Here is a 24,951-nt window from a genome sequence, read left to right on the forward strand (position 1 = left end):
ATCGCAAACAGCCTCTCTCGTTCCTGCCTTGATATAGATAAAATTGTATGTGACTGCAAATGCTCCCAACTGTCTGTGGTTATCCCAAAGGCACGGTGGGATAGCATTGGGCATCCTGTGGCTCCATTTTTGTGACCTTGAGAACTTGGCTTCATCAACAGATTTAATCTTTTCTACAATTTAGAGATAGGAAAAAACAGAATCTGTAATGTAAGCCTGAGATTAATTGTGAAACACTAGGAAATTGAAAAAACTGTGTGTTTTATGATACACACAATATGACTCACTAATTTTGCATCGTGCTGCCCCCTCGTAGCTTTCTTCACAGCATAGTATCCAAAAGTGAAGCTCTCTGTCATTAAAATGTCTTTCTTTCTTTCTTTCTTTCTTTCTTTCTTTCTTTCTTTCTTTCTTTCTTTCTCCCTCCCTCCCTCCCTCCCTCCCTCCCTCCCTCCCTTCCTTTCTTTCTTTCTACATCCCCCCCTCTCTCACACACACATACTTCTACACCTCTGTATATCTCTTAATAATAAAGGACTTGATAGGTGGATAAAAATGCCAAACCTAGTCTAACATTTGGCTGGCTGTGTAACCAGCCATATTGGATAATAATGTTAGAACATGCCAGAGAAATGTGTTTGTTTATAGGCTTTAAAGGTCAAGGGAATGAATTCAGATAAGACCACAAGCTATTTCCATGTCATTTTGTGGGATAGATTAAGATCAGTGATTTCTGAGATCCTAGTTAGAGAAGGGCCAGAGCTGAGTTGGGACCAAAAGCAACCACATGTATTTATCCACATATTGAGTCATACGGGTTACATTTGTAGTTCTGCATAAAATTGCATAGCAACACATGCAGGCTGCTTCTCGATGTTAAAATGTCTGCTGGACAGCAGCATGGGTGTCATTGAACCATTTTTTTTTGAATACCACACCAAATGAGAGTGAGATATTGATGTTAGTAAGCATTATATTTTGCTTTTGAACTGCTATTGTTAATGGCTGGCTTGCCTTCCGGCCACTGACAGATTTAATTTTGGCGCCATATTTTTACAGCTCGAGTTGGTCTTATGCATATTGGTGTCTTCATCTTATTGCTGCTGAGTGGGGAAAGAAATTTCGGTGTTCGTCTCAACAAACCATATTCTGTACGCGTACCAATGGATATTCCTGTCTTTACAGGGACACATGCAGATCTTCTCATCATTGTGAGTCTGGAATTTGCTAGCAGCATCTTTGCTCGTAGCAGAGAATCTAGCTGCTATAAAAATAGTACAGCAGCTCTGTGATCTTTTGTTTACATTCTTACTTTCTATTCTATCCTGCAGGTTTTTCATAAAATCATCACTAGTGGACATCAGCGATTGCAGCCCCTGTTTGACTGCCTCCTTACCATCATAGTGAATGGTAAGTTGCCGACTCTACAATGACAGCCAAAACTGAAAGCCTTAATATATATATTTAAACAATATTTTAATTTTCAAAATCTTGGGGGCAAATAGTGCGGTGTGGTTTTCCTTCAGAATTGAAACCAGTATAATCATGCATGCAGGCCTTATCATGTCTAGAAATTTAATTTTAGTACCCAAGACTCTTTTTGGAGGCAACTGTTGAAAAATTAGGAGATATAGGTGTAGCTTTGAACATCTCTTGGTTTTATTTGAGGGATGTCATCGTTCAAAGAGGATATAATTTTAAAAGTGGTTGAAGAGTTGCTGTAATACTGGCTTCTTCTCAGTAGATGGCGTTCGTTTTCTTTACCATTATGATGTAGCTGTTCAAGAGTTCAGTGACATTTACACTATTGCTATTTCCCTTTATAAAATTAATTTGTAGCGCCTTCCCATAGCAAGTGTTAAGATATCGATGTTACTCTTGGATCTTAACTGATATGGACCTTAACACTTGGATCTTAACTGATTGTACACTAATATGGTACATAATTATAGTGGATGTTTGATCTCCCCAAATGACTTTTCCTTTCTTTTTAATTTTTTCCATCTCCTAGTATCTCCATACTTGAAATCTCTTTCCATGGTAGCAGCTAACAAATTGCTGCATCTATTGGAAGCATTTTCAACTACTTGGTTCCTTTTCTCCATGGTGCAAAACCATCACCTTGTCTTCTTTTTGCTGGAAGTCTTCAACAATATTATTCAGTACCAGTTTGATGGTGAGTGGCTCAACGGTTAAAAAAAAATTCTATTCCTCTCTGATTGTCAGCATTGACTTCATTTAGTAATCAGGAAAGAAACCACTCAACTCCATTTGAATTGAAATCAAGTGTACTTTTACTAATTATAAACGAACAGTTGCAAAGCTAAGCTGAATCTGGTTAATTAGGCGCGAAAGCGAATAATATCATGTATAACTCAATCCCCTCCCCTTGGCACCCCAGTCCATAGTCCAATTATAATGCACCCAACTATCAGGTGGGAGATAACTTCAAAAGGCATCACCAGGATGGAATGCTGGACAGTTAACCTTGGCGGGAAACTCCCTTCTTCCACATGCGCAGTAAGATGGTCAAACAGCGTCTAGAATCTTCCTCCAGCACAGCATGATTCCCCTCCCAAATACCATGCCCCCCCTTCCCGTTTCAATGGCAGCCAAAGCAGCAGCAAGTGGAGGCTGACATCCGGCCCTCCTCCAGAAAAAGGGCGGTCAGACCTGCAGAAATGAAAAGAACACAAACAAACAGACAAACAACATCACACCAAAGAGGGAAAGGGGAAAGGAGAAAAACAAAAGAAAGGAAAATTAGGAGAGTGTCCAAAATCAGGGCTTGTCAGGATAAGCAGAGTAGAATTTGCAGAGCAGACGAGGCGCTCGAACATGGGACCCGTCAACCCATTCAGTGTGAGAAGGGGGAAAATGCTTCCAAGCCACCAGGTACTGGACACGGTTCCGGCGTCTACGAGAGTCCAAAATTTCACGGACTTCGAAATGTTGCTCACCCTCAAATCAAAAGCGGAGCGGGTGGAGGAGGGAGAGGCGGCCTCAGAGAAGAAGTGCAGACAGGCTTCAGGAGGTTAACATGAAAAACAGGGTAAACCCGGTTGAGATGCTTAGGCAACTGGAGCCGGACAGAAACAGGGTTGATGACCTTGACAACAGGAAATGGACCAACATTCTTGGGCCCCAACTTCTTCGACTTCTGGGGTGTCTGAAGAAATCTAGTGGACAAATAAACTTGACTACCAACTTTGTACTCATAGGGTTTAGTCCGTTTCTTATCAGCCTGTCTCTTATGAGCACGGTGCGCAGCATTCAGAGTTTGGAGGGCCAAAGACCAAATGTCCCAAAGGCGATCACTCCACTCGGACAGCGACGACACCTGGGGTTGTTCATGAGGAATCTTAGGAATGGGCACGAAATCCTGGCCAAACACCACACGAAAAGGGGTAAACCCAGTGCTGCTGTGCACGGAATTATTGTAAGCTACCTCAGCATGGGGCAACAAATCCACCCAATCATCCTGTTGGTAGTTGATGAAACAACGTAAATATTGTTCCAATACAGAATTAGTCCTTTCACAAGCCCCATTAGTCTGAAGGTGGTGGGAGGAGCTTAACCCCTGGGTGGAGCTAATCTGCTTCAGAAACTCTTTCCAGAAAAGGGAGGTGAACTGAACCCCCCTGTCCAAAATGATGCAGTTGGGCAGCCCATGTAAGCGGTAAATATGGGAGATGAACATCTTAGCGAGAGATTTAGCAGAGGGAATCCTGGAGCAAGGGATGAAATGGACCTGTTTGGAGAACAAGTCGGTAACAACCCAGATAACAGTGTGTCCCTGACTCTCAGGAAGTTCGACAATGAAATCCATAGAAATCTCCTTCCACAGGGCTACTGGGTGAGCCACCGCCTGGAGTAATCCCTGGGGCTTACCTGGAGGTCGTTTAGCAGCAGCACAAACGGGACAACTGGCAACATATTTCTCAATGTCCTTTTTCAAAGAGGGCCACCAAAATTGCCACTTGACGAGGTGGAGAGTCTTGATGAATCCAAAATTCCCTGCCATTCGGGAATCATGAGCCCGTTGAAGAACAATGGTCCTAAGGGACGCAGGAACGTATAGCTTCATCCCAATCCAAGGCAACTCATCCCTCATAGTGCATTCACGTGCTGTCGGAACCAATCATCATCAGTGAGGGCCTTTTTCAGGTGAGAAAGAAAGTCCTGAGTGACTTCCAGCTTAGAGGTTGCGTGACTCCTAGTAACAACAGGAGCAGCGAGGCTCGTTGCGGGAATGACAGGCTGGATCACACTGAGCTTAGAACAGTTGTATTGAGGAAGTCTGGATAAAGCATCAGCCATAAAATTTTTCCCACCCGGAATGTATTTCAAGGTAAAATTAAATCTATTAAAATGCTGAGCCCAGCGCATTTGCTTAGGAGAAAGTTTTCTGGGTGTCCTCAAAGCTTCCAAATTCTTATGGTCAGTCCGCACCACGAAATGGTGTTTGGCGCCCTCTAGAAAATGGCGCCATGTGGCCAAAGCCCAGCGAACAGCAAAAGCTTCTTTTTCCCAAATGGCCCAACGTCTCTCCATGTCGGTTAGTTTGTGAGAGGTGTACGCGCAGGGTTCTAATTTACCTTGACTATTAGTTTGAAATAATACAGCTCCCATAGCCATGTCACTGGCGTCAGCTTGGACCACAAAAGGCGCATCCATGTCCGGGTGCTTGAAGACCGGTTCCTCTGCAAAAAGCCGCTTTAACTTCTCAAAAGCAGCTTGGCATTCCATAGTCCAATTCAGCGGCTTGCTATGTTTGGGTTTCGCCTCACCCTTAGACTTAAGGAGGTTAGTTATTGGGAGAGCTATTTTAGCAAAAGAGGGAAAAAATTGATGATAGAAATTAGTAAAACCCCAAAATTTCTGCAATTGCTTACGTGTACGAGGGGCCTCCCACTCGGTGACCGCCTTGACCTTACCGGGGTCCATTTCAACACCCTTGTGGGAGATGCAATAGCCTAGGTAGTCAACCTTCTCCTGATGGAATTCACACTTGGACAATTTGGCGTAGAGTTCAGCCGCCGAAGTTTCTTTAGCACTGTGCGAACCAGCTTCACGTGTTCTTCACGTGTTTCCGTGTAAATAAGGATATCATCTAAATAGACGATAATGGCTTTGTAAAGATGGTCATGCAAAACCTCATTAATCAGTTGCATGAAGACCGCTGGCGCCCCCTGTAGGCCAAACGGCATTACACGAAATTGGAAACAGCCAAGGGGGCAGTTGAAAGCAGTTTTCCATTCGTCCCCCTCTTTAATTCTGACTCTATAATACACCTCTCTTAAGTCCAACTTAGTGAAAATATGGCTCTTCCCCAGGTGGGCCAGCATGTCCTTCATCAGTGGCAATGGGTAAAGGTTCTGGGATGATATCGCGTTCAGGTTTTTGAAGTTCACACATAATCTCAGGGAGCCATCTTTCTTTTCTCTGAACAATACTGGAGCTGCTACCTTGGGTCTTGCTGGTTCAATGAAGCCCCTTTCCAAGTTCTTATCAATGAATTTCCTCATTTCCCTAGGGAACATTGAATATATTTGGGGCTTTGGAAGCTTTACCCCAGGCAAAATATCAATGGTGCAATCTGTTGGTCTGTGTGGGGGTAATTTATCAGAAGATTTTTCACTAAAAACCTCCTTGAGGTCCCAATACTCCTTTGGAATTGTTTCCTCCCCCTCGATTCTCTCCTGCCCCCTGGCTGCCAATGCGGGGGGTAGTAGTGTCAGAGTCTGGAGTCTCAACCCTCCTCTCAGGGGGGTATGTTTGTGCGAATTCGTAACCAACCCTCTCTCCAGTTAATGCGTGGGTTCCATCTACGAAGCCAGGGGAGTCCCAAAATAAGGGGTCGGTCCATCCCAGGCACCACAATAAAAGCTATTATTTCCTGGTAGGTACCCATCCTCATGTCTATGGGTTCTGTAGAAAAATGAGCAGGGCCACCTCCCGCAATAGAACCATCAATTTGGCAAAAAACAATAGAGGTTTTCAAAGTTCTTAACTTCAAGCCCAGTTTTTCCACCATCTCAGGGCTTATCATGCAGCGGGAACAGCCTGAATCTAGCAGAGCTAAAAGTTTTTCAGTTGTGCCAGAAGATGGCACTCTAAGTTCAATAGGGATAAGCATAGGGTCAGTTCTGGAACTTACCCAGCGATGAGATTCCTCCCCATCTGATTCGTCAGACGAGCTGGGGCTCACGCCTCCCTCCGCCTCTGGCTGGAAGTGTTGGGAAACATTCTCAGCAGTGAAAGCAGGTTCCTTTCTCTTGCTTGGAGTTTTCACTGATTTCCCCTCCCTCCGGGGGGGTGGGCCGGGTTGAGCCAATTTGACGCGGCAATTCACAGCACGATGCCCCTCCTTTCCACAGCGGAAGCAAGTGAAAGGCTTGGCTTTGCCAGCAAAACTTCCCCTGCCCTCACTTCTGGGGCGAGGGGGGGGGGGTTGGGACTGCTGGGGAGGATTTCTCCACATCTCCCTCTTTCATGCACTGAAGCCTGGCTAAATCCAATTCCATGTCTGCAGCGTTTTCATACCAAACTGTTAAACGACGGGGAAGGTGTCTATTTATGCATTGTTGGTATATATCTTTATGCAATCCCTCAGCAAACTGATCCAGCAAAGCCTCTTCCAACCACCCCCTCATATAAGCTGATAATTCTTGAAATTCCTGCACATAATCCGGCACAATTTTCTTTCCCTGTTTAAGACCCATAAATTTCAGGCGGCCGCAACGCTCAGTCACAGGGTTGTCGAACCTCCTTCTCATGGCTGCCATAAATTCATCAAAATACCTCAGGAGAGGGGAATTGCATTTGTGTAGGCCGACCATCCATTCGGCTGCTTTCTTCTCTAAAGCCATTAACACCATTCTCACTTTAATTTCATCTGTCTCTAAATCAGGTCCATAGATTTCCATATAATTCCAGACCTGAATTATAAACAACCCAAGACTTTTGGGGTCTCCATCATATTTTACGCTTAAGGGAGGGACCTTTGCCATCCGGCGTCGCTGCCCCCCCCTGCTCTTTGAATGACTCTAGCCGCAGGGGGGGAGGCTGGTTCTGGGTTTTCTTGCGCACAACCCTCCTCGACCCCTTCACTTTCCCTTAAGCTATGCATTGAGTACCTTTGTTCCAGCTCCTCTGTTGGCTCTCTTTCCACTGCTCTCTCTCAGCTTCGACGTTCAGTCCATGCCTCTTCGAGGAGTCTCATGGCGTGGGAAATCTTGTAATCTTCTTCTCCAGAGCCACTCCAATCAGCTGCTGGTTTTTTCTTTGGCCTCCTTCTCGTAACTCCAGCATGTAATTCCTCAGGTTTCTCTTTCTGTCCCACACCCCAAGTCCATCTGGGACAGATGGCAGGTTCTTCCACCCTCAGTTGGGCCAGTCTTTCCGTTAAAGATGGTCCCACCGCTGCCCCATCTTCTTCCTCCTGGTCGCTTGCATGCAAATACATTCCTTTTCTTCTTGTGAGGGCACCCCCCTCGGTAGTTGTTAGCTCCGGGATGGGTGCGAATGAGATTCAGCTTAATGTCAGCATTGACTTCATTTAGTAATCAGGAAAGAAACCACTCAACTCCATTTGAATTGAAATCAAGTGTACTTTTACTAATTATAAACGCACAGTTGCAAAGCTAAGCTGAATCTGGTTAATTAGGCGCGAAAGCAAATAATATCATGTGTTCTGTTCCACCCTCTTTCACTGGTTAACAGACGACAGGCAAATAAAAGGAAAGGGAATTCTCTTTATCAGTTCTCAGTTCAAACTGGCTTCGAGCCCAAAAATAACATAAATACAAGTCTCCGACAAGAATGCAAAACAAAATTCTTACAAGCAATGCACTTCTTCCAAAGTCTCCACGAAACAGGGTTACAGGAAACACCAAAGCACTTATCCAAGTGTATCTTCCATAAATCACGATTAATAAGCAATGTTGTACCAAACAAGGAACACACGAAGGGACGTCTGAAGGAACGTATGTTGACTCCTGCAACTAGGGCGTGGCAGCATCCGTCCTTTTATCTCCAAACCTGCCTCTCTCAAGCCCCAGCTGCATAATGAATCTTGTATCCCGAAAAGACTCACAGCAGACATCTGCTGAGTCACAACAATCATGTATAACTCAATCCCCTCCCCTTGGCACCCCAGTCCATAGTCCAATTATAGTGCACCCAACTGTCAGGTGGGAGATAACTTCAAAAGGCATCACCAGGATGGAATGCTGGACAGTTAACCTTGGCGGGAAACTCCCTTCTTCCACATGCGCAGTAAGATGGTCAAACAGCATCTAGAATCTACCTCCAGCACAACATGATTCCCCTCCCAAATACCATGCCCCCCCTTCCCGTTTCAATGGCAGCCAAAGCAGCAGCAAGCGGAGGCTGACACTGATAGTTTATCCAAGATTAAATATTAATCTAGGTATAAAGTACAAAGCTTCTTCATCAAACATGGTGCAAATAATCCTTCTTTCTTAGATTTGCCATTTCTGATTAGTAAAATAAAATATAAAATGTAAGTTTGTTCCTTTATTATTTTAATTGAAAAAGGAAGTTCCTGTTACTGAAAACCACTATTGCACTCAACACTTCTCACTCATTACTTTATGGCATTTTTAAACTACAAAGTGCAACTTAGCCCACTTTTGATTTTTCACTTGTTGGTGAAATCTTTTCAAATATAAGTTTCTGTAATATAAATGTCATTTATAAATTGGGAATTAAGTCTGAGTGAATAAAACAGACTCTCAGTTATTTGATAGCCAGCTAGAAAGCCAAATATGCCTGATATCCTAAATCTTGTGTGCTGGTCAATGTAATATAATCAATCACTTTATTTCATTGTGTTTTTAAATAATTTCTGGGAAACATCAGCTGGGATAATGTTGTAGAAACATTTCCTGATATAATGCTGAAACAGACAGAGTTATCTGTAACAGATAAGTTATCAATTTTGTAATAGATAACATATCAGTTTATTCTTTTGTGGGACAGTAGTCTAGTGATGAGCTAAAAGGAAGAAGTCACCATCTGAAGGAACAACTGTTCAAAAACTCCAGGCTATAATTTGACTAACATGAAGAAAGGGGGTAAGGGTAGGGGGAACAGAACAATGCTAACCCTCTACTTCTTGAGTATGAAACTGAGCATATAGATTTAGCTATAGTTAATTTCTCATCATCTCACAATTAAGGCTGTCAGATCCAAGCAGCAAACATTCAGACAGCCATTAAATCGCAGGAAGCCATTGATTACTTGGGTTTTTTTGTTCACCTAGTAGTCCTACCCACAATCTTTTTCAATGTGTGTTTCCCAATTACAGAAGGTTAAGGATGTTATTTTTCTCCTCCTGCTGTTGTGATTTCCTAGGTAATTCCAATTTGGTGTATGCCATTATTCGCAAGCGAAATGTATTTCATCAGCTGGCCAACCTACCCACTGACTTGCAGTCTATCCAGAAAGCTTTGCAACGCAAAAAGAAAGCTCCTGAGCCCATCTCTCGTACCAACTCTCAGGAGGGGATGTCCATGGAAGGGTCGCGACCTGCTGCACCGGCAGAACCTGGGACACTAAAGGCCAGCCTAGTAGCAACCCCAGGTAAGTCCAGAGTACCTGTGACACTGAAGCTCACAGAAGATTTCACTTTAGTCCAGAAGGTAGACTGGGGTAAGCCTTTGATGGTTTAAGACCTGGATCTACTGTAGGTTTCTGATAGTAAAGAATTTTCATTCTGTGATCTGTATGACTTCATTATTTATTTCTGTCTTTCCCTTTTATATAATTTAACTTGTTAATTTAGGATTCTCCTTTCTTAAAAGCTAGTGGATGTCTAGAACAGGGCTGTCAAACTTTTGGCCCACGGGCTGGATGCATCACATGCTGGCTACATCCACGCCCGGTTTAGCAAAGGGAAAAAAGTCCTGATACGTCACGGGATGCTGCCATGATGACATGAGTTTGACACCCCTGGTCTAGAAGAAGCAAAAATAAACAGTAGTCATTTCATTAAAAAATGCTAAATGTGTTATTTTAAACTATTGTGCAATATTTTTAACATTGCACAATGTTGAAAATCATCTGATATTGTAAGTTTTGCCAGCTACTTGGTTTAATTTTTTTGTTTCCCCAGCAAAGTGCTAAGGAAACTTGCTGTAGACAGAATTGTGTTCTGATCTTGACTAGAAAGATGGAAAGAAAGATGTTGCTAAACCCTCTAGGTCTGTGATGGCGAACCTATGGCACATGTGTCACAGGTGGCACACAGAGCCCTCTCTTCAGGCACGGCAGCTTTCACTCCAGCCCAGCTCCACTGCGCATGTGCCTCCTGCCGGCCAGCTGGTATTTGGGGCGGGGCGCATGCGTGGGGGGTGCTTGCATTGCATAACTGCGCCCCGTTTTGGCTTCCAGGTTGGTGCAGGAAGCCTTCTAGGCCTAAAACGGGGCGGCATAGTGTGCATGCATGGGGGGTACACGGGGGGGGGGGTCACGTGCGCAATGCATTATGGGTGCGGGCAGGCGCGCAAGCTGTCGCACGCACACACACTTTTGGTACACAACGACAAAAAGGTTAGCCATTACTACTCCAGGTCTTGCCCAATTTTTTTTCTTTTTTTAATGTTGCCTCTCAAAATCAGGCATTGACAAACTCACAGAGAAATCTCAGGTGTCAGAGGATGGGACCATGCGCTCCCTAGAGCCAGAGTCCTCTCAATCTCCAGCAGAAGAAAACCCACCAGGCGTGGCGAGTGATACTGAAACTTGGAACATGGTAAGTTTGCAAATTGCTCTTGGGTAGCTAGTGGTTGAAGAACACAGTGATGATTCAACAATTCAGAGTAGCATCTTAATATAATGTTTGCTGTTTCTTAGATGGGTAGTCAAGAATTTCATTATCCTTGACAGTAGATCCCCCCCCCAAAAAAAAAACTGGAGAAAACATTTTCTGTACAGAAAATAACTTAATAGAATGTTGGGGCGCATTTTATTTAATTTCAATTTAAAGTCTGCATTTTCTTACAGGAAATTTCAGATATAGTGGTTAAATTCAGTCCATTCCCTCCTATCAATAGGAACAATCTAGGGAGTATATGTATTCAATTCATTACTCATTCGAAATATCCTGCAATAAACTCCTAATCTATTGGATAGGTTCTCATGATTAGGATAGTACAAGTTGTGCCCAAAGCAAGTATTTTTATGAATGTATTTTAAAGAAAATTTATTGGAAGTGATACCAATCTCTGAGCCTATGACAACTAAGTTATAGTAATTCTAAATAATGCAGGTTTGATTGATTGTTTTATGCAACAGTAAATCCCAGAGACAGCAAAGCTAACAGCTCAGAGCATCCTGCATCTTGCTTGTTTTAGAGATCAGCTCTGAAGATAAATTATATCGCTAAAGGATTCTAATTCTGCTTAGCTTGAAGCACTTGGCTATGGATAATATACTATAGCTTTCTCCTGCTCAAGTGCTGTTGTTGGGGATATATATGTATATATTTCCTCCTGATAATTAATGAGCACAGCGATGAGTAAGAATAATAAGAATATGTGAATGGATGCGTTTTTGTATGTATGTAGGTGATCCTTGGCTTATGACTGCTTGTTCAGTGATTGTCCAAACCTGTGATGGTGCTGAACAAGGAGGATTTACGACCAGTCCTGTAGCACTGGATTTTGCAGTGTCTCTGCAGTCATGTGATTGCAATCCAGGTGCTTTTGCACCTGGCTAGTGAGGGACGTGGTGGCTCAGTGGCAAAGACACTGAGCTTGTCGATCAGAAAGTCGGACGTTTGGCAGTTCGAATCCCTAGCATTGTGTAACGGAATGAGCTCCTGTTACTTGTCCCAGCTTCTGCCAACCTAGCAATTAGAAAGCATGTACAAATGCAAGTAGAAAAATAGAGACCACCTTTGGTGGGTAGGTAACAGCATTCCGTGCACCTTTGGTGTTTAGTCATGCTAGCCATATGACCATGGAGACGTCTTCGTACAGTGTTGGCTCTTCGGCTTTGAAACAGAGATGAGCACCGCCCTCTAGAGTCGGGAACGATTAACGCATATGTGAGAGGGGAACCTTTACCTTTACCTTTTTTAGTGATTACAATATCATAGTCAGGCACAGTCTCTTGATCGTGATTTCCAACATCCCTGCCAGCTTCCCACAAAGTCAAATAGGGAAGGCGGCAATTTGGAAGTCATGGTACATGAGACCCTCACTTAAAGACTTGCATGATCCTTACCTAATGATGGAACTGCTAAAACTGCCATCACTAAGCAATGCTGTCCTGCAAAGTTTCGCTTTACGATTGCATTGCTTATCAATGGCAGTTCTGGTCCTAGTTGCCATCCTGAGGTGTAAGTGTGTGAAACACTCTCTCTCTCACACACAGACAACATCCACACATGGCGTAGTGATTGAAGTGCTGGACTAGGTGGGGAGTCCTTCTTTTGACACAGAAAGGCAGTTGGCTCTCTTTGAGCCAGTTCCCCTCTCTCAGTCTTGCACTGGGATGCTGAAAAGTAGATCCTTGCTAAACAATATTTGATTTTATGTGTAGCAGTATACAACCGAGGGAAGTTGCAGCCCTTGGATAAGCGAAACAATTTGCATTCTGTCCTTAGGAGTCCTCACAATCCAGACGGGATCGACGACGTCTGTCCAGCACATCCTCTGTTGGGCAGTGGAATCCAACTCCTGAATGGGTGAGAGATGCTGGCAGCTCTTGTTAACAAGCCATACAGAGATATAACTTGCTTTTTAATCCAGGAGTGAAATCAACTTACCTTCACTACCAGTTCGCAAATGTGACCACGCGCACATGCACAGGATCTTCTGCGCATGCGCAGAGCGTCAAAAACAGGAAGTGATGATGTCCAGGTCGGTGGGCGGATTCTCCCACCGCCACTGCTACCGGTTTGACTGAACTGGATAGAACCGGCTGAATTGCACCACTGTTTTAATCACCTGAGCGACATTCCTTATTATCTTCATTTGATAAGGAAGCAAGTGACGATGTGAGAAGAGATAGTCGAATCATCCACAGAGGGTGATGAAGTATCTGTTTACTAGTCTCTGGAGTACTTCTCTCTTTAGCCAACATGATAATGGTCTGCTGCTTTCATTTAGGACAGGGGTGGGGAATTATGGCCCTTTTATGACTTTGTGGACTTCAACTTCATGGCTGGCTCAGGAATTCTGGGAGTTGATGTTCACAAGTCATAAAAGGGCCATGGTTTCCCATCTCTGATTTAGGAGGAAGGACATGCCTTACCCCATTTTGCCATTTATGCTTAAAAAGTGCTAGATAATATATCTTCCTGGAAGCATTTTCACTTTATTTATGGGTTGAATTTTACCTGACCAGAAACCAGGTTATCTCAGCTGCTATTGAACTGATGAGAAGGAATGTTGAAACTCTGATTCATAAAAGCCCAGATGATTGTCTTCCTGAATAGTAGGATCACTATTAATAATTTAAATTCTGGAATAGTTATCCCTGTTATCATCTACAGCAGTGTTTCTCAACCTTGGTCACCTGAAGATGCGTGGACTTCAACTCCCAGAATTCCCCAGCCAGTTCTGCTGGCTGGGGAATTCTGGGAGTTGAAATCCACGCATCTTCAAACACTGATCTACAGTTTTTCTTCCCTGCATGATAATAGGTTGCTCTGCTTCTCAAACATTCTCATTTTCTATAGCTGTTTTCTTTCAGAAAGCTTTAGGGTTGAAATGTGTCAAGTATGCTCTGAGGTAGAGGTTTCCCGTAAAAAATGAAGCGCTCATAAAAAGCCTGGGTATATTAATGAGCTAGCCTCCCCCCTCCCCCCATGGCAGGGAACCCATTAGTGGAACATCTCCTGGAATAAGAGATTACTTTCGCTAAAGTCTTTCCTCCCCCAATGTTAGGAATAATCAGAAGGTTATGCTACTACACCTATATAGGGGTTTTTTTATCTCAAAGAAAAGCACTGAATTTTTGCTCTCTAGATCAGGGCTGTCAAACTCCCACCTCATGGCCTGACCATGCCCATGCCCAGTTTAGCGAAGGGGAAACAAGTCCCGATCATCATGTGCCACCGACGTGACGACCTGAGCTTGACACCCCTGTTTTAACATATCATAGTCACTAGATGGTCATTCTCTATCTCTTTTCTTCATCTTCCAAAGCTCAGGTAACACGAACAGGTAGTGAAGATAATAGGATACCATTACTGGCTGCAACGCACTATGAAGTCTAAGTGGTATATTGTTAGGAATATAATCTAACGGTTGGGTTGGCAATATATAAACCATGTAACAATGCTATACCTGTTTCTTTAAATCATACTGTAAAATGTGATTGGTTGCTGTTTCCTCAATTGGCCAGAAGAGGGAGCCAAAATGACTGTTAGCTCTCTGTTTTTTAGATGCTGGGCTGATCTGATCTGAGTGTTTTTGGAAGCTGGCTGTTAGAAAGTGCCGTGAGTTATCCCACTTCTGACACCAAGTCCAAGTCATACACGGATAAGACAGTCAGTCATCAATGTCTTTCAGTTAAGGGATAATCCAAATAACATAGTCCATAATCATAGAAACAGTCCAGTACTCAAAGTTTGCTAGCAGTTGCAAAACTTACAATAGCTCACGGCACTTTCTAACAGCCAGTTTCCAAAACACTCAGATCAGATCAGATCAACCCAGCATCTAACAAACAGAGAGCTAACAGTCATTCTGTCTCCCTCTTATGGCCGATTGAGGAAACAGCAACCAATCACATTTTACAGTATGATTTAAAGAAACAGGTATAGCATTGTTACATGATTTATATATTGCCAACCCAACCGTTAGATTATACTCCTAACATATATAATTCTAAGTGCTGCTTTATGTGAACAGAGACAGATTTGGATGCATTTTTTTCATCTGAATGAAAGCCTTCCTGTCAGGTATTGATTTGCTGAGTTGGCTCAAACTCTTAGCTCTTCACTGCTATCTTTTTCCTTTGCAGGTGGTGTCTTGGAAATCAAAATTGCCCCTGCAGACAATCATGAGGCTATTGCAGGTCCTGGTTCCCCAGGTAGAGAAGATTTGTATTGACAAGTAAGTGCCACAAATCTTGTAGATAGAGCTATCCGGGTGGTGGTGGTGGTGAGTGGGAATTATAAGGTGGTATGAATTTTCTTATTGAGTACTAAACATAATTCCTGTAATAAAATTAGTCTTATCCTCTTTTCACATTTCTACAGATAAAATAAACAAAGACTATTATTGTGGAATTGGGTTGATTGGATCATGCATAAGGACAAAGCAATCACAGCTTTCTATTTTGGGATAAGAAAGTGTAGAGTAGAGTAGTGTAGCGTAGGTAGAATAGAATAGAATAGAACAAAACATTCTTTATTAGCCAAATGTGATTGGACGCACAAGGAATTTATCCCCTTTAATAATAATAAGCTACTTTATGCAGAGCATATAAAAGGAGTAAGAACTCACCAGTAAAAGACATTAAATGCATAAGAAAAATAAAAGGAAATGGTTTACACTAATACCGTTCACTATACATCTCCATACCTATCCAGCCTTATAAATTGTACTTGCTTCCATTTTATGTACATACTGCTACATACATTGTCTTTTGTTCTCTAAATGTTTCATATTGCTCTTTTGGCAGATCTCAGATCTGTCTATACATGACTCTCTTGACCTTTCCTTCCTTTCTCACCATCCATTTATTTTTTTCTTCATGTTTGTTTGCACCTTGATCCTCATTCACTCTGCATATGACCAGCCTTAATGAATATTGTTTCTACAGTCACTAATTTTTGTAATGCATTTATCTTCCTGATAAAGTCAAACTTGATCCTATCATATCCTGTTTTATTCCACAGATTTTAAGTACTCCATTCCCTGTATTCTATTTATATTTATGTGTGTCCATTTCCCTAAAGTGGAGAGAACCATGCTGTTATAAGGAGCCATTTTTACCTTTTTTGATAAATACTCATCTCTCACAATAGTCAGCGTGCTTCCCTTCCCTTTCTGGGAGCCTAATCCCAAAACTAGATGGTTCCACATTCAAAACTTCTCCTTACCTTTACATTCTTCACTAATTCCCTCAGTCTTTCATAGGATACATCACACTTTTTGGTTTCTATTTTCCTTTGCCGCATACAAATATTAGAAGACTTATGCTTAAACCATGTACATAAAACATGAATATCCTTTTCTTATTTTTTAATGCTTTTTTTTAATGGCCCATTCACCTTTTTCTCTCACCATTTTCTCTCACTTAACAGAATATTTTTCCTTTAGGTCTAATTTACTGAGAAGGTTGCAAAATTGTTCCCCAAACTAAATCTCCAGTTGTCCCATTGTCACCATTAAACTGGAGTGTAACATGCAATTATCACCAATTATTGACTTATACTTTGATATTTTCCTATAGTTATTCATACTTTCAGGTAAGTATGTAATATTTAGTTCTTTCATTATTAAAGCTGTACCTTCACTTGCTTGCATATATTCATCAATTCCATACCACAGTATCAGGCCACATTCTTTCAAATCTATTATATCGTTCCATTTTTTCCTCCACTTTGTGCTCTTTATGATTCACTCTGTTCTTTCAAGTTGTGATTTTCATAGGCCATAGACACCACTGGATATGCCATACATGCTACCCATCATGGCTTTGGTCAATTGAGGCTTTCACATAATGCTTTTTGGTAAAATAGAAAAAATACAGATTGTGTTACTAGCCTTTGTTGCACCCGTCCTCCATGCAGTATTACATTCTATTTCTAACTATAGTGCTGGTTAGTTTGGATACATTTTGACATGTAACTACAAGCAAAACCAAAACCCAATTTGAACTTCAAAGACACTTATGCTATTCAAAGGAAGCTGTGATATCTAATCTGTATCTACCTTGCAAGTTAACATACTGTTACCTAAATCCTACCAATTAAGACACTCAGGGCTTTGGATCATAGGTCATGCATATGATCCTAACATTAGTTGATGTTCTTTATGATCTTTATCCTTATGGCTGTCTGCATATGCACAAGCACAATTTGGGTGTTCAAGCAGTAGTCCCCAAAACATCATGGTTTTATTTTTAAATAGTATGTTTAACAATATTGTTTCCATTTTAGTATGAGGAGGCATTCAGATAACAGACTAATCTCTCTGCTGATTCAGGAAAGTGGAGCTCAGATAACCAAGACCTTTAATTCAACCCACTTCCATTACCTTTCTTCATCTCAAACAGAGCCATCTCTCTCTTCTTATCAACCCAAAGTCCAGAAATGACACAATGAAGTCCAACTGAGTCCATTCCAGGGGTGGGTTGCAGGAGGTACGCCCCGGTACGGGTATACCGGAGCCAGCCCGGAGCACCGGATACCGTTCTAGTACATTGCTCTGGAGGACCCACCTGCCCGCCCGAGCTCCTTACCTGTGTTTTAAAGCTTCTGCGCTGCCGCACACGTGCATGGCGCATATAGCGCCTGTGTGATGCTCCATGGAGCAGCTGGAGCATCGCGGAGTGTCGCAGAAGTGGTAAGACGCATACGTGCGTTGCGCGTATCTATGAGGACGCTGCCAGGGCTTGGGGAACCTAGAACTACGCCATCTATGCTCTGACCTAAGTGTAGTACACAAAATTATCTGCTACACTGTCCTACCCGTGAATGACTACTTCAGCTTCAACCACTATAATACACGAGCAAACGATAGATACAAACTCAAACTCCAAACTCGATTGCAGAAAATACGACTTGAGCAACAGAGTGGTCAATGCATGGAATGCACTACCTGACTCTGTTGTTACATCCCCAAACCCCCATAACTTTAACCTAAGACTGTCTACTATTGACCTCACCCCATTCCTAAAGGTCTGTAAGGGGCATGCTTAAGTGCACCAGTGTGCCTACCATCCCTGTCCTATTGTCTCCATTTATTCGTACCTATTTCCTCATGTTCATATTTATGGTTATACTTATACCTGTTATCTTTTACATGTTTGACAAGCTAAATAAAATAAAATAATAGACAGAATCTTGCCAGCTATAGAAAGCTATAACTTTCTATGCTACTAGCTATATCCTGAAAAATTCTAGGGTGTGGCTATCCTGAATTGTTTCCCACTTCAGCTTGGAATCTCTCCATCTTTTGATCTTCGTCTCTTCCTGGGAACACTCCCAGTGGAAAAAATTCTCCCTTGCTGTTGCTGCGGCAAGTACACATTACATCACACTTTTTAACCATATGCAGCCTAATATTTTTCTACTTCATTATTTCTTTATTCCACCAAACTTTGTTTCCCTCAGCTTTTCTGTGGGAAAAGGAACAACTTTCATACATATGAAGACTAGGTGCACTACGCTATCAGATTAATGAGAGCAACAATGAGGAAATTATTTCTTGGTTTGAAGCTGAAGCTTGTCCTAAAGGTTTCATTAGCTAATCATGATCTTCCATAGAAACTGAGATTGCACTAGGAATCTCATCTTCTACTTGCCTAGTATGACCTGTATATCTCAACCATAGTTGTCCTGCAAGTCTTTCCTTTTTTTAATCTTCCATTTTTTTAAAGTTCTAAAGTATTATAAAATGCAAAAGCAAATAGAAGAGCAATGAGGGTGAGGAAAGGGGGGGGGAAGTGAGGAAAGATAGGGGAAAAAGAAAGAAAAGCATTGACTTCCGACTCTCTCTGTTACAGTAGAACTAGGCTTTAACAACAGATCACAGCTTTTTGCTTTTCCATAATAGTATGAATAAGTCATTTCTATAACGATCTATCAATCTAATCTGTAAAACCCAAAGTCAAAGTTTCATTCTTTTCCACATCAAGCATGAAGTTCAGAAGCCATTTCCATGTGGAAACAAAAGCACTCACGTTCTTTTCTTTAATCGTTAGTCAGTTTTGCCATTTCAGCCAACTCCATCAACTTCTGCAACTTCATCAACTTCAACCAACTCCATCAACTTCTGCAACTTTCTATCATTCTTCCATGGTAGGAATCAAAGTATCCTTCCATTTTTGTGCATACAATAAATAGTCTTAATGCTATCAACATATGTAGTAACAAAGTTCCAATGTTTTTCTCCAGTTCTTTTTCCATTAGACCCAAGAGGAAAAGTTCTGGTTTCCTTTTATCTCCAGTTTCAGAATGTTCTGTATTGAAATATGAATCCTAGTCCATTTTTTTTGCTTTATCACATGCCCACCCTTCTTTATTTTTACACTTCCTGCATACATTTGACACATCTTTATACATCTTAGATAACACCAGACAAACTATACAAACTGTCCTGCAAGTCTTTCCTGTCTTGGAGGATTGTCAAAGAATGCCCAAATTTCTGGGATCTATAAAAATGGCAGTTGCAGAACTACAAAGGCTTAGAGATTAATTCAACTCCTACGGTCCCTCTTTGGAAATACATCAGTGGGAACATACACCACAGATGCCATCTAGAATCTTGATTCTTGGCTCCTTCACTTTCCTAGTGAAATTATGGCCTACTGTAGGACAGGATAAGGGTGGGATAGCTCAGCGGTTAAGATGCTGAGCTTGTCAGCTTGAAAGGCAACAGCCTAGGTTCGAGACCTGAACACTGTGCGACAGAGTGATCTCCCGTTACTTGCCCCAGCTTGCCAACCTAGCAGTTCAAAAGCATACAAATGTGAGTAGGGAAGGTAACATTTTCATGCTGGCTACATGATGATGGAAACATCTCTCAAACAATGTAGGCTCCCTAGGCTAAGAATCAGAGATGAGCACTGTTATCTTGAGTTGGTCACAACTGGACAGAGGAAACGTTTAAAACTTTTAGACAGAATATTTGGTTCATTGCTGCTTCTGACCACTGGATGGCAGCACCTACTTAAGATCTTGGCCCTTGCACCATTCAACTATTGCTATTTGATGAATAACTGTTTCTGACCATTAGATAGCATGCTTTCCAGAGAACAAATGTATTAACCTTTCTCATGTTAGAGTATCTTCCAGACTCTCAATCCGATAGCAACAGAATGTTTGGCCGCTGCCACTAAGTTAAAAATTGGATGTTTTGCTACCAAATTCTGGCCCTGCAACTTTATGGTACTTCAGTGCAGCATTAAGGGATGCAGTGGCTCAGTGGCTCAGTGGCTAAGATGCTGAGCTTGTCGATCAGAAAGATCGGCAGTTCAGCGGTTCAAATCCCTAGCACTGCATAACAGAGTGAGATCCTGTTACTTGTCCCAGCTTCTGCCAATCTAGCAGTTCGAAAGCACATAAAAAAAATGCAAGTAGAAAAATAGGGACCACTTTGGTGGTAGGTAACAGTGCTTCCTGTGCCTTTGGCATTGAGTCATGCAAGCCACATTACCACGAAGACATCTTCAGACAGCTGTGGCTCTTTGGCTTAGAAACGGAGATGAGCACCGCCATAGGTGGGTTGCTGCTGGTCGGCCTGGATTGGGTGAACTGGTAGTAGCGGTGGCAGGAGGCTGTGGCCAGACGCTTCTGTGCATGTGCAGAAGCGTTGCACAGGAGTGCGCCCGAACCGGTAGTAAAAAAATTGGCAACCCACCACTGAGCACCGCCCCCTAGAGTCGGAAACAACTAGCATGCATTTCTGGGCGAACCTTTACCTTAATGAAGCATTAATGACTAACAAAGTCAAGTCAAAGATTTTACATAGGACGTCTTTGTACTTCTTTTTTAATTCATTAACAATATTCAAAATAAAACATCCAGTGACAAATGCCAACAATAAGAGTACTAGGCAAAACAAATGAAATGAAAAAATTAAAAGAACAACTTAGAATCATTCCTCCTGGTGCTCTTCCTCAACCTCAAACAATCCACTGTAAGATCAAGTCCTCTTTGTTGAAGATTGAGGGCCATAATCAACATGGGTGGCTGATTCTTTCCAGGCTAGGCCTTAGAAAGAGTGACTGATCTGAAATCTTTCAGCCAGTTCTGTGTCCTATGAAGTCCTAGAACTTGGATCTCCCTGCTCTTAGGCCAGCATCTTAACTACTACATTACTCTGGTTCTCAATATTTTCAATTAGTTACTCTTAGTATTTTAAAATCACATTTCAGTGCATATAAATCCTATTGGGGATGGAATAGGGCCAGGCATATACCTGTAGGAAGGGTCTTTAAAATTATAGATTAACATAGCTTCTGATCCACAGCTTCCTTTATTTCTGGATAGTGTGGCTCTTGGAGCAGGACCCCTTTGGATGATCTCACAGAGTGGGCAGAAACAATTCAGAGTTATACTGCAAAGGATTTTATAGCACTTTACATTAGACCTGGAAGGTTGCCAGTAACCAGTGTAGTGGTCCAAGAGTAGAAATACTGCAATGTTGAGTCACCTATCAGCATTCTGCAGTACAGGCTACTCTATCCTGTACAGACTGAAACGTATTTTCAAAGGATCTCGTAGAGAGCACATTGCATCAGCTAAGGAATGCAGTGATGAGTGGATGAGTATTTATTGTTGGGGTCTGATTATTCTTTGGAACTGGTGCTCCTTCCTAAGCTTGGCAACGGGGCCACCATTTCCTCTTTTAGCAGGATTCAAACGTTGAGAAGTTGTGAATGCCCCAATATTGGAAGTCTTTAAGAAGATGTTGGATAGCCATTTGTCTGAAACGGTATAGGGTTTCCTGCCTAGGCAGGGGGTTGGGCTAGAAGACCTCCAAGATCCCTTCCAGCTCTGCTATTGTATTATTGTATATAAACTTCCAAGTCATACTATCACTGGAAACATTGTTTCTGGGCAGGCCAAATGTATATAATGGTGTATCTACTTTGCTAGTAGTTAATTTGAACACATTTTGCTCTAAACAACATCCAGATCTCTGTAACATTGCTGCCAAAGCTTGGAAGGCATCATACAGTTGAATATTATTAACATGGTACCTCATCCCAAACCAACTGCTGACTGTTATACCCCGTTATTATATGCTATTCATTATACGCTATACGCTATATACTATATATTGTATGCATGTCTGTCAGTGGTGGGTTTCAAATTTTTTTAGAACCTCTTCTGTAGGTGTGGCCTGCTTTTTGGCATGGCTTGCCGGCCATGTGACTGGGTGGGCGTGGCCAACTTGTAAAATGTGGTGAAACACACTTAACAACGCTTTTGCTTAGCAACCAAAATGTTGGCTCAGAAATTCTGGCATTTGAAGCATGCAAGTCTTAAAGCAGTCAAGTTACAGGACCCTCGCATCCCTAACCCTTTAGAAAAAAAACCCCAGGGGTGTTCAAACTTGACAGCTTTAAGACTTGTGGACTTCAACTCCCAGAATTCCTCTCGCTCTTCATCTTGATGATATGCAGACGGGCGGGGGGAGGGAGCTGGAACTGGTTCTAAATGGCACTGTAGATTTGTTAGAACTGGCAGGAACCCACCTCTGATGTGTGTATATGTGTGTTAGTGAAATGGCATGGAGGAAAGGCCCTGAGCCCTATTGGATCATCTATATACTCAACTATTTTTCCCTTAACGACTGTTGGTTAGAGGTGCCCACTCAAGGAGTGAAATCACCCTTAAAGGGTGCTTCATGTCTTTGCAGGTGGTCCAAAAGAATATTGTGGTTGATGATATTGCATGCCAGTGAGAGGCATAAAAAGACTCCTCCTATTCAGGTTCTAATGAAAGTCATTTACCATTTGAGCATGGTGATGATTAAAATAACGTTTTAAATGAGATAAGCGTAAAACACACTTAATGATAAAATAGACTGATGGTGACCCTTGTTACACATAATGCAACAGTTCAATATTCCTTAACCAAGGAGATCATATCATATCACCAAAACAAATGAATTAATAAAGAAGAGCTATATGGACCCCTTGGTTTTTAAAACTATATATTTAATTGATTTTCTAATGGGCACATCTCTGTTACCTTAGTAATAAATAGGAAAAGTTTATTTTGCCTTGGCTATTAGTAAACATTCTGAAAAACAAAATTGTTCATGGAAGGAAACAACAGACATAACATTTCCAGAAGGCTTGGAATCTGAATATATGCATAGCAATAGCAATACTACTTAGATTTATATACCACTTCACAGTGCTTTACAGCCCTGTCAAAGCGATTTACAGAGTCAACCTATTGCCCCCAACAATTTGGGTCTTCATTTTACCTACCTTGGAAGGCTGAGTCAACCTTGAGCCTGGTGAGATTCGATCTGCCAAATTTCAGGCAGCCAACAGTCAGCAGAAGTAACCTGAAATACTGCACTCTAACCACTGCGCCATGGTGGCTCTTGTTTCGTGGGTGTGTGAGTTGGAAAGGGGAAGCTCTTTTGTTTCTTTGGAAATAGTCAGAAGTTGGAACGATTGCAACATTAAAAAAATATCACATCCTAATTGAATTGGAGCCTTGCTTCATTTAATAGGTTGGAATATCCTTTCCTGTGCCTGTGATCTAGAATGCAGTGATCCTCTGATGCATTTTCATGAATAAATGTAGTTTGACATCCCCACTGTGATATAGAATGATAAACAGTTTGTTGCTAAATCAAACTAATGTTCTTGTATGAATAGAAGACAATATATACAGTATGTAGCTCAGGGTTGAACTGTGAGTCCTAAGTTCTCCTTGTGATTGGTGTTCTCTAAAAGCACCAAAGACTCCCAAATATTTCTGAGTGTTCAGGAGAGAGAATGAGTGAATATTTATGGATAACATTTGGTAAGATTTCCTGAGAATGCTGGAGAATATTTGTGGTTTCTCATAATCACCCTTTTGTTTTTGTTATGGAAGGATCTAATCTATGGCTGGTTGGAGAATCTGAAGTCTGCAACTTGGACAGCCTTAATCTAATCTAAGTTTATAAACGATTGTCAGGGTTTCAAGTAACACCCCCAATGAAAGAAGTGTCCAAAGACTGAGTTTTCTCAAAGTTCCATTTTATTAAAGTTGTCATATTGGCACATCTGGGAAAACCTGAATCTGAAAGTTTCCAGGTTTTCCCCACCCAAATGAAAGTCCAGGTCCCTGCCCAGCACCCCCATGTCCATCACATGGCCCAAACAGGCACCATCCAAAACTGAAGATGCCTCCCAATCACCTCATCGCAAGATGACCTTGACTTTCTGAGAAAAGAATGTTATTTTGACTATATATCACCCATACTCCATATAATCTCTCTCCCATTTTCCTACAGTGGAAAATGTGGCCCAAATGTAAAAGATGGCTTCCAGGTCTGACAATTATAATGTATTTTACTGTATAATATCATATAATATAAATATTAAGCAAAAATAAGAACACGTCCATCAAAAATTAAGTAAAATAATCTCAAAGGGCAGACTCGATGGCTCACTAGGTCTTGTTCTGCTGTCAATTTTCTATGTTTCCATAAACCTGTATGTCCAATTGTCTGTAGTTTGCACTAGAGGGGATGCAGTGCATTGTAAAGATAAATGTGTCCTCACTGTCTGCAGGGGCCTTACAGATGAATCCGAGATTCTGAAATTCTTGCAACATGGCACATTGGTGGGGCTCCTTCCTGTCCCTCATCCCATCCTGATCCGGAAATACCAGGCTAATTCTGGTACCGCTATGTGGTTCCGCACTTATATGTGGGGAGTTATATATCTGAGGTAAGCTAGCAGGCTGCTACCCAATTTCCTTCTACTTATCATTAGCATGCTGAATGAGAACATTTTTTTTGAGTCAGACGTATTAGCCTGAGGTTTAGCTTGGTCTTTAAATTCAGTGGTTAGAATCACAGAATACCCTTACAGTATCACCTAGAAGGATAATTCACTGAATGGAATTTGCATTACTTTTGTGCTGCTGATTTATATAATACACAGCATATATTACTCTTTCTTCAAACTCTGTTGATTCTCAAGGGTCCTGGTTGTACATACGGAGCAGTGGTGGATTGCAGGCGGTGCCCCGAGCACCGGGTACCGTTCCAGTACGGT

The 24,951-nt window shown here is 41.9% G+C and overlaps 1 protein-coding gene across 7 annotated transcripts in view; it reads left to right on the forward strand.

Moving 5' to 3' along the window:
• Positions 1-24,951, forward strand: part of HID1 (HID1 domain containing) — a 69,361-nt gene that overhangs the window by 38,741 nt on the left and 5,669 nt on the right. For 5 of the 7 annotated variants that reach the window (XR_015696011.1, XR_015696010.1, XM_087709983.1 and 2 more), the window contains exons 11-18: positions 1,060-1,211; positions 1,332-1,410; positions 2,012-2,176; positions 9,382-9,609; positions 10,647-10,780; positions 12,638-12,718; positions 15,004-15,095; positions 24,463-24,621. Coding sequence is in view for 5 of the 7 variants with exons in the window: in XM_087709983.1 (XP_087566109.1) it covers positions 1,060-1,211; positions 1,332-1,410; positions 2,012-2,176; positions 9,382-9,609; positions 10,647-10,780; positions 12,638-12,718; positions 15,004-15,095; positions 24,463-24,621 (1,090 nt within the window). In the remaining 2 variants the exon portion in view is untranslated. The remainder of the gene's footprint in view (positions 1-1,059; positions 1,212-1,331; positions 1,411-2,011; positions 2,177-9,381; positions 9,610-10,646; positions 10,781-12,637; positions 12,719-15,003; positions 15,096-24,462; positions 24,622-24,951) is intronic. The other 2 variants (XM_087709985.1, XM_087709984.1) reach the window with 1 other exon arrangement.

The sequence above is a fragment of the Thamnophis sirtalis genome, unplaced genomic scaffold, assembly GCF_051295495.1.
Source record: "Thamnophis sirtalis isolate CommonGarterSnake01/CBP01778 unplaced genomic scaffold, rThaSir2_p1.2 scaffold_3, whole genome shotgun sequence".
NCBI lineage: Eukaryota > Metazoa > Chordata > Lepidosauria > Squamata > Natricidae > Thamnophis > Thamnophis sirtalis.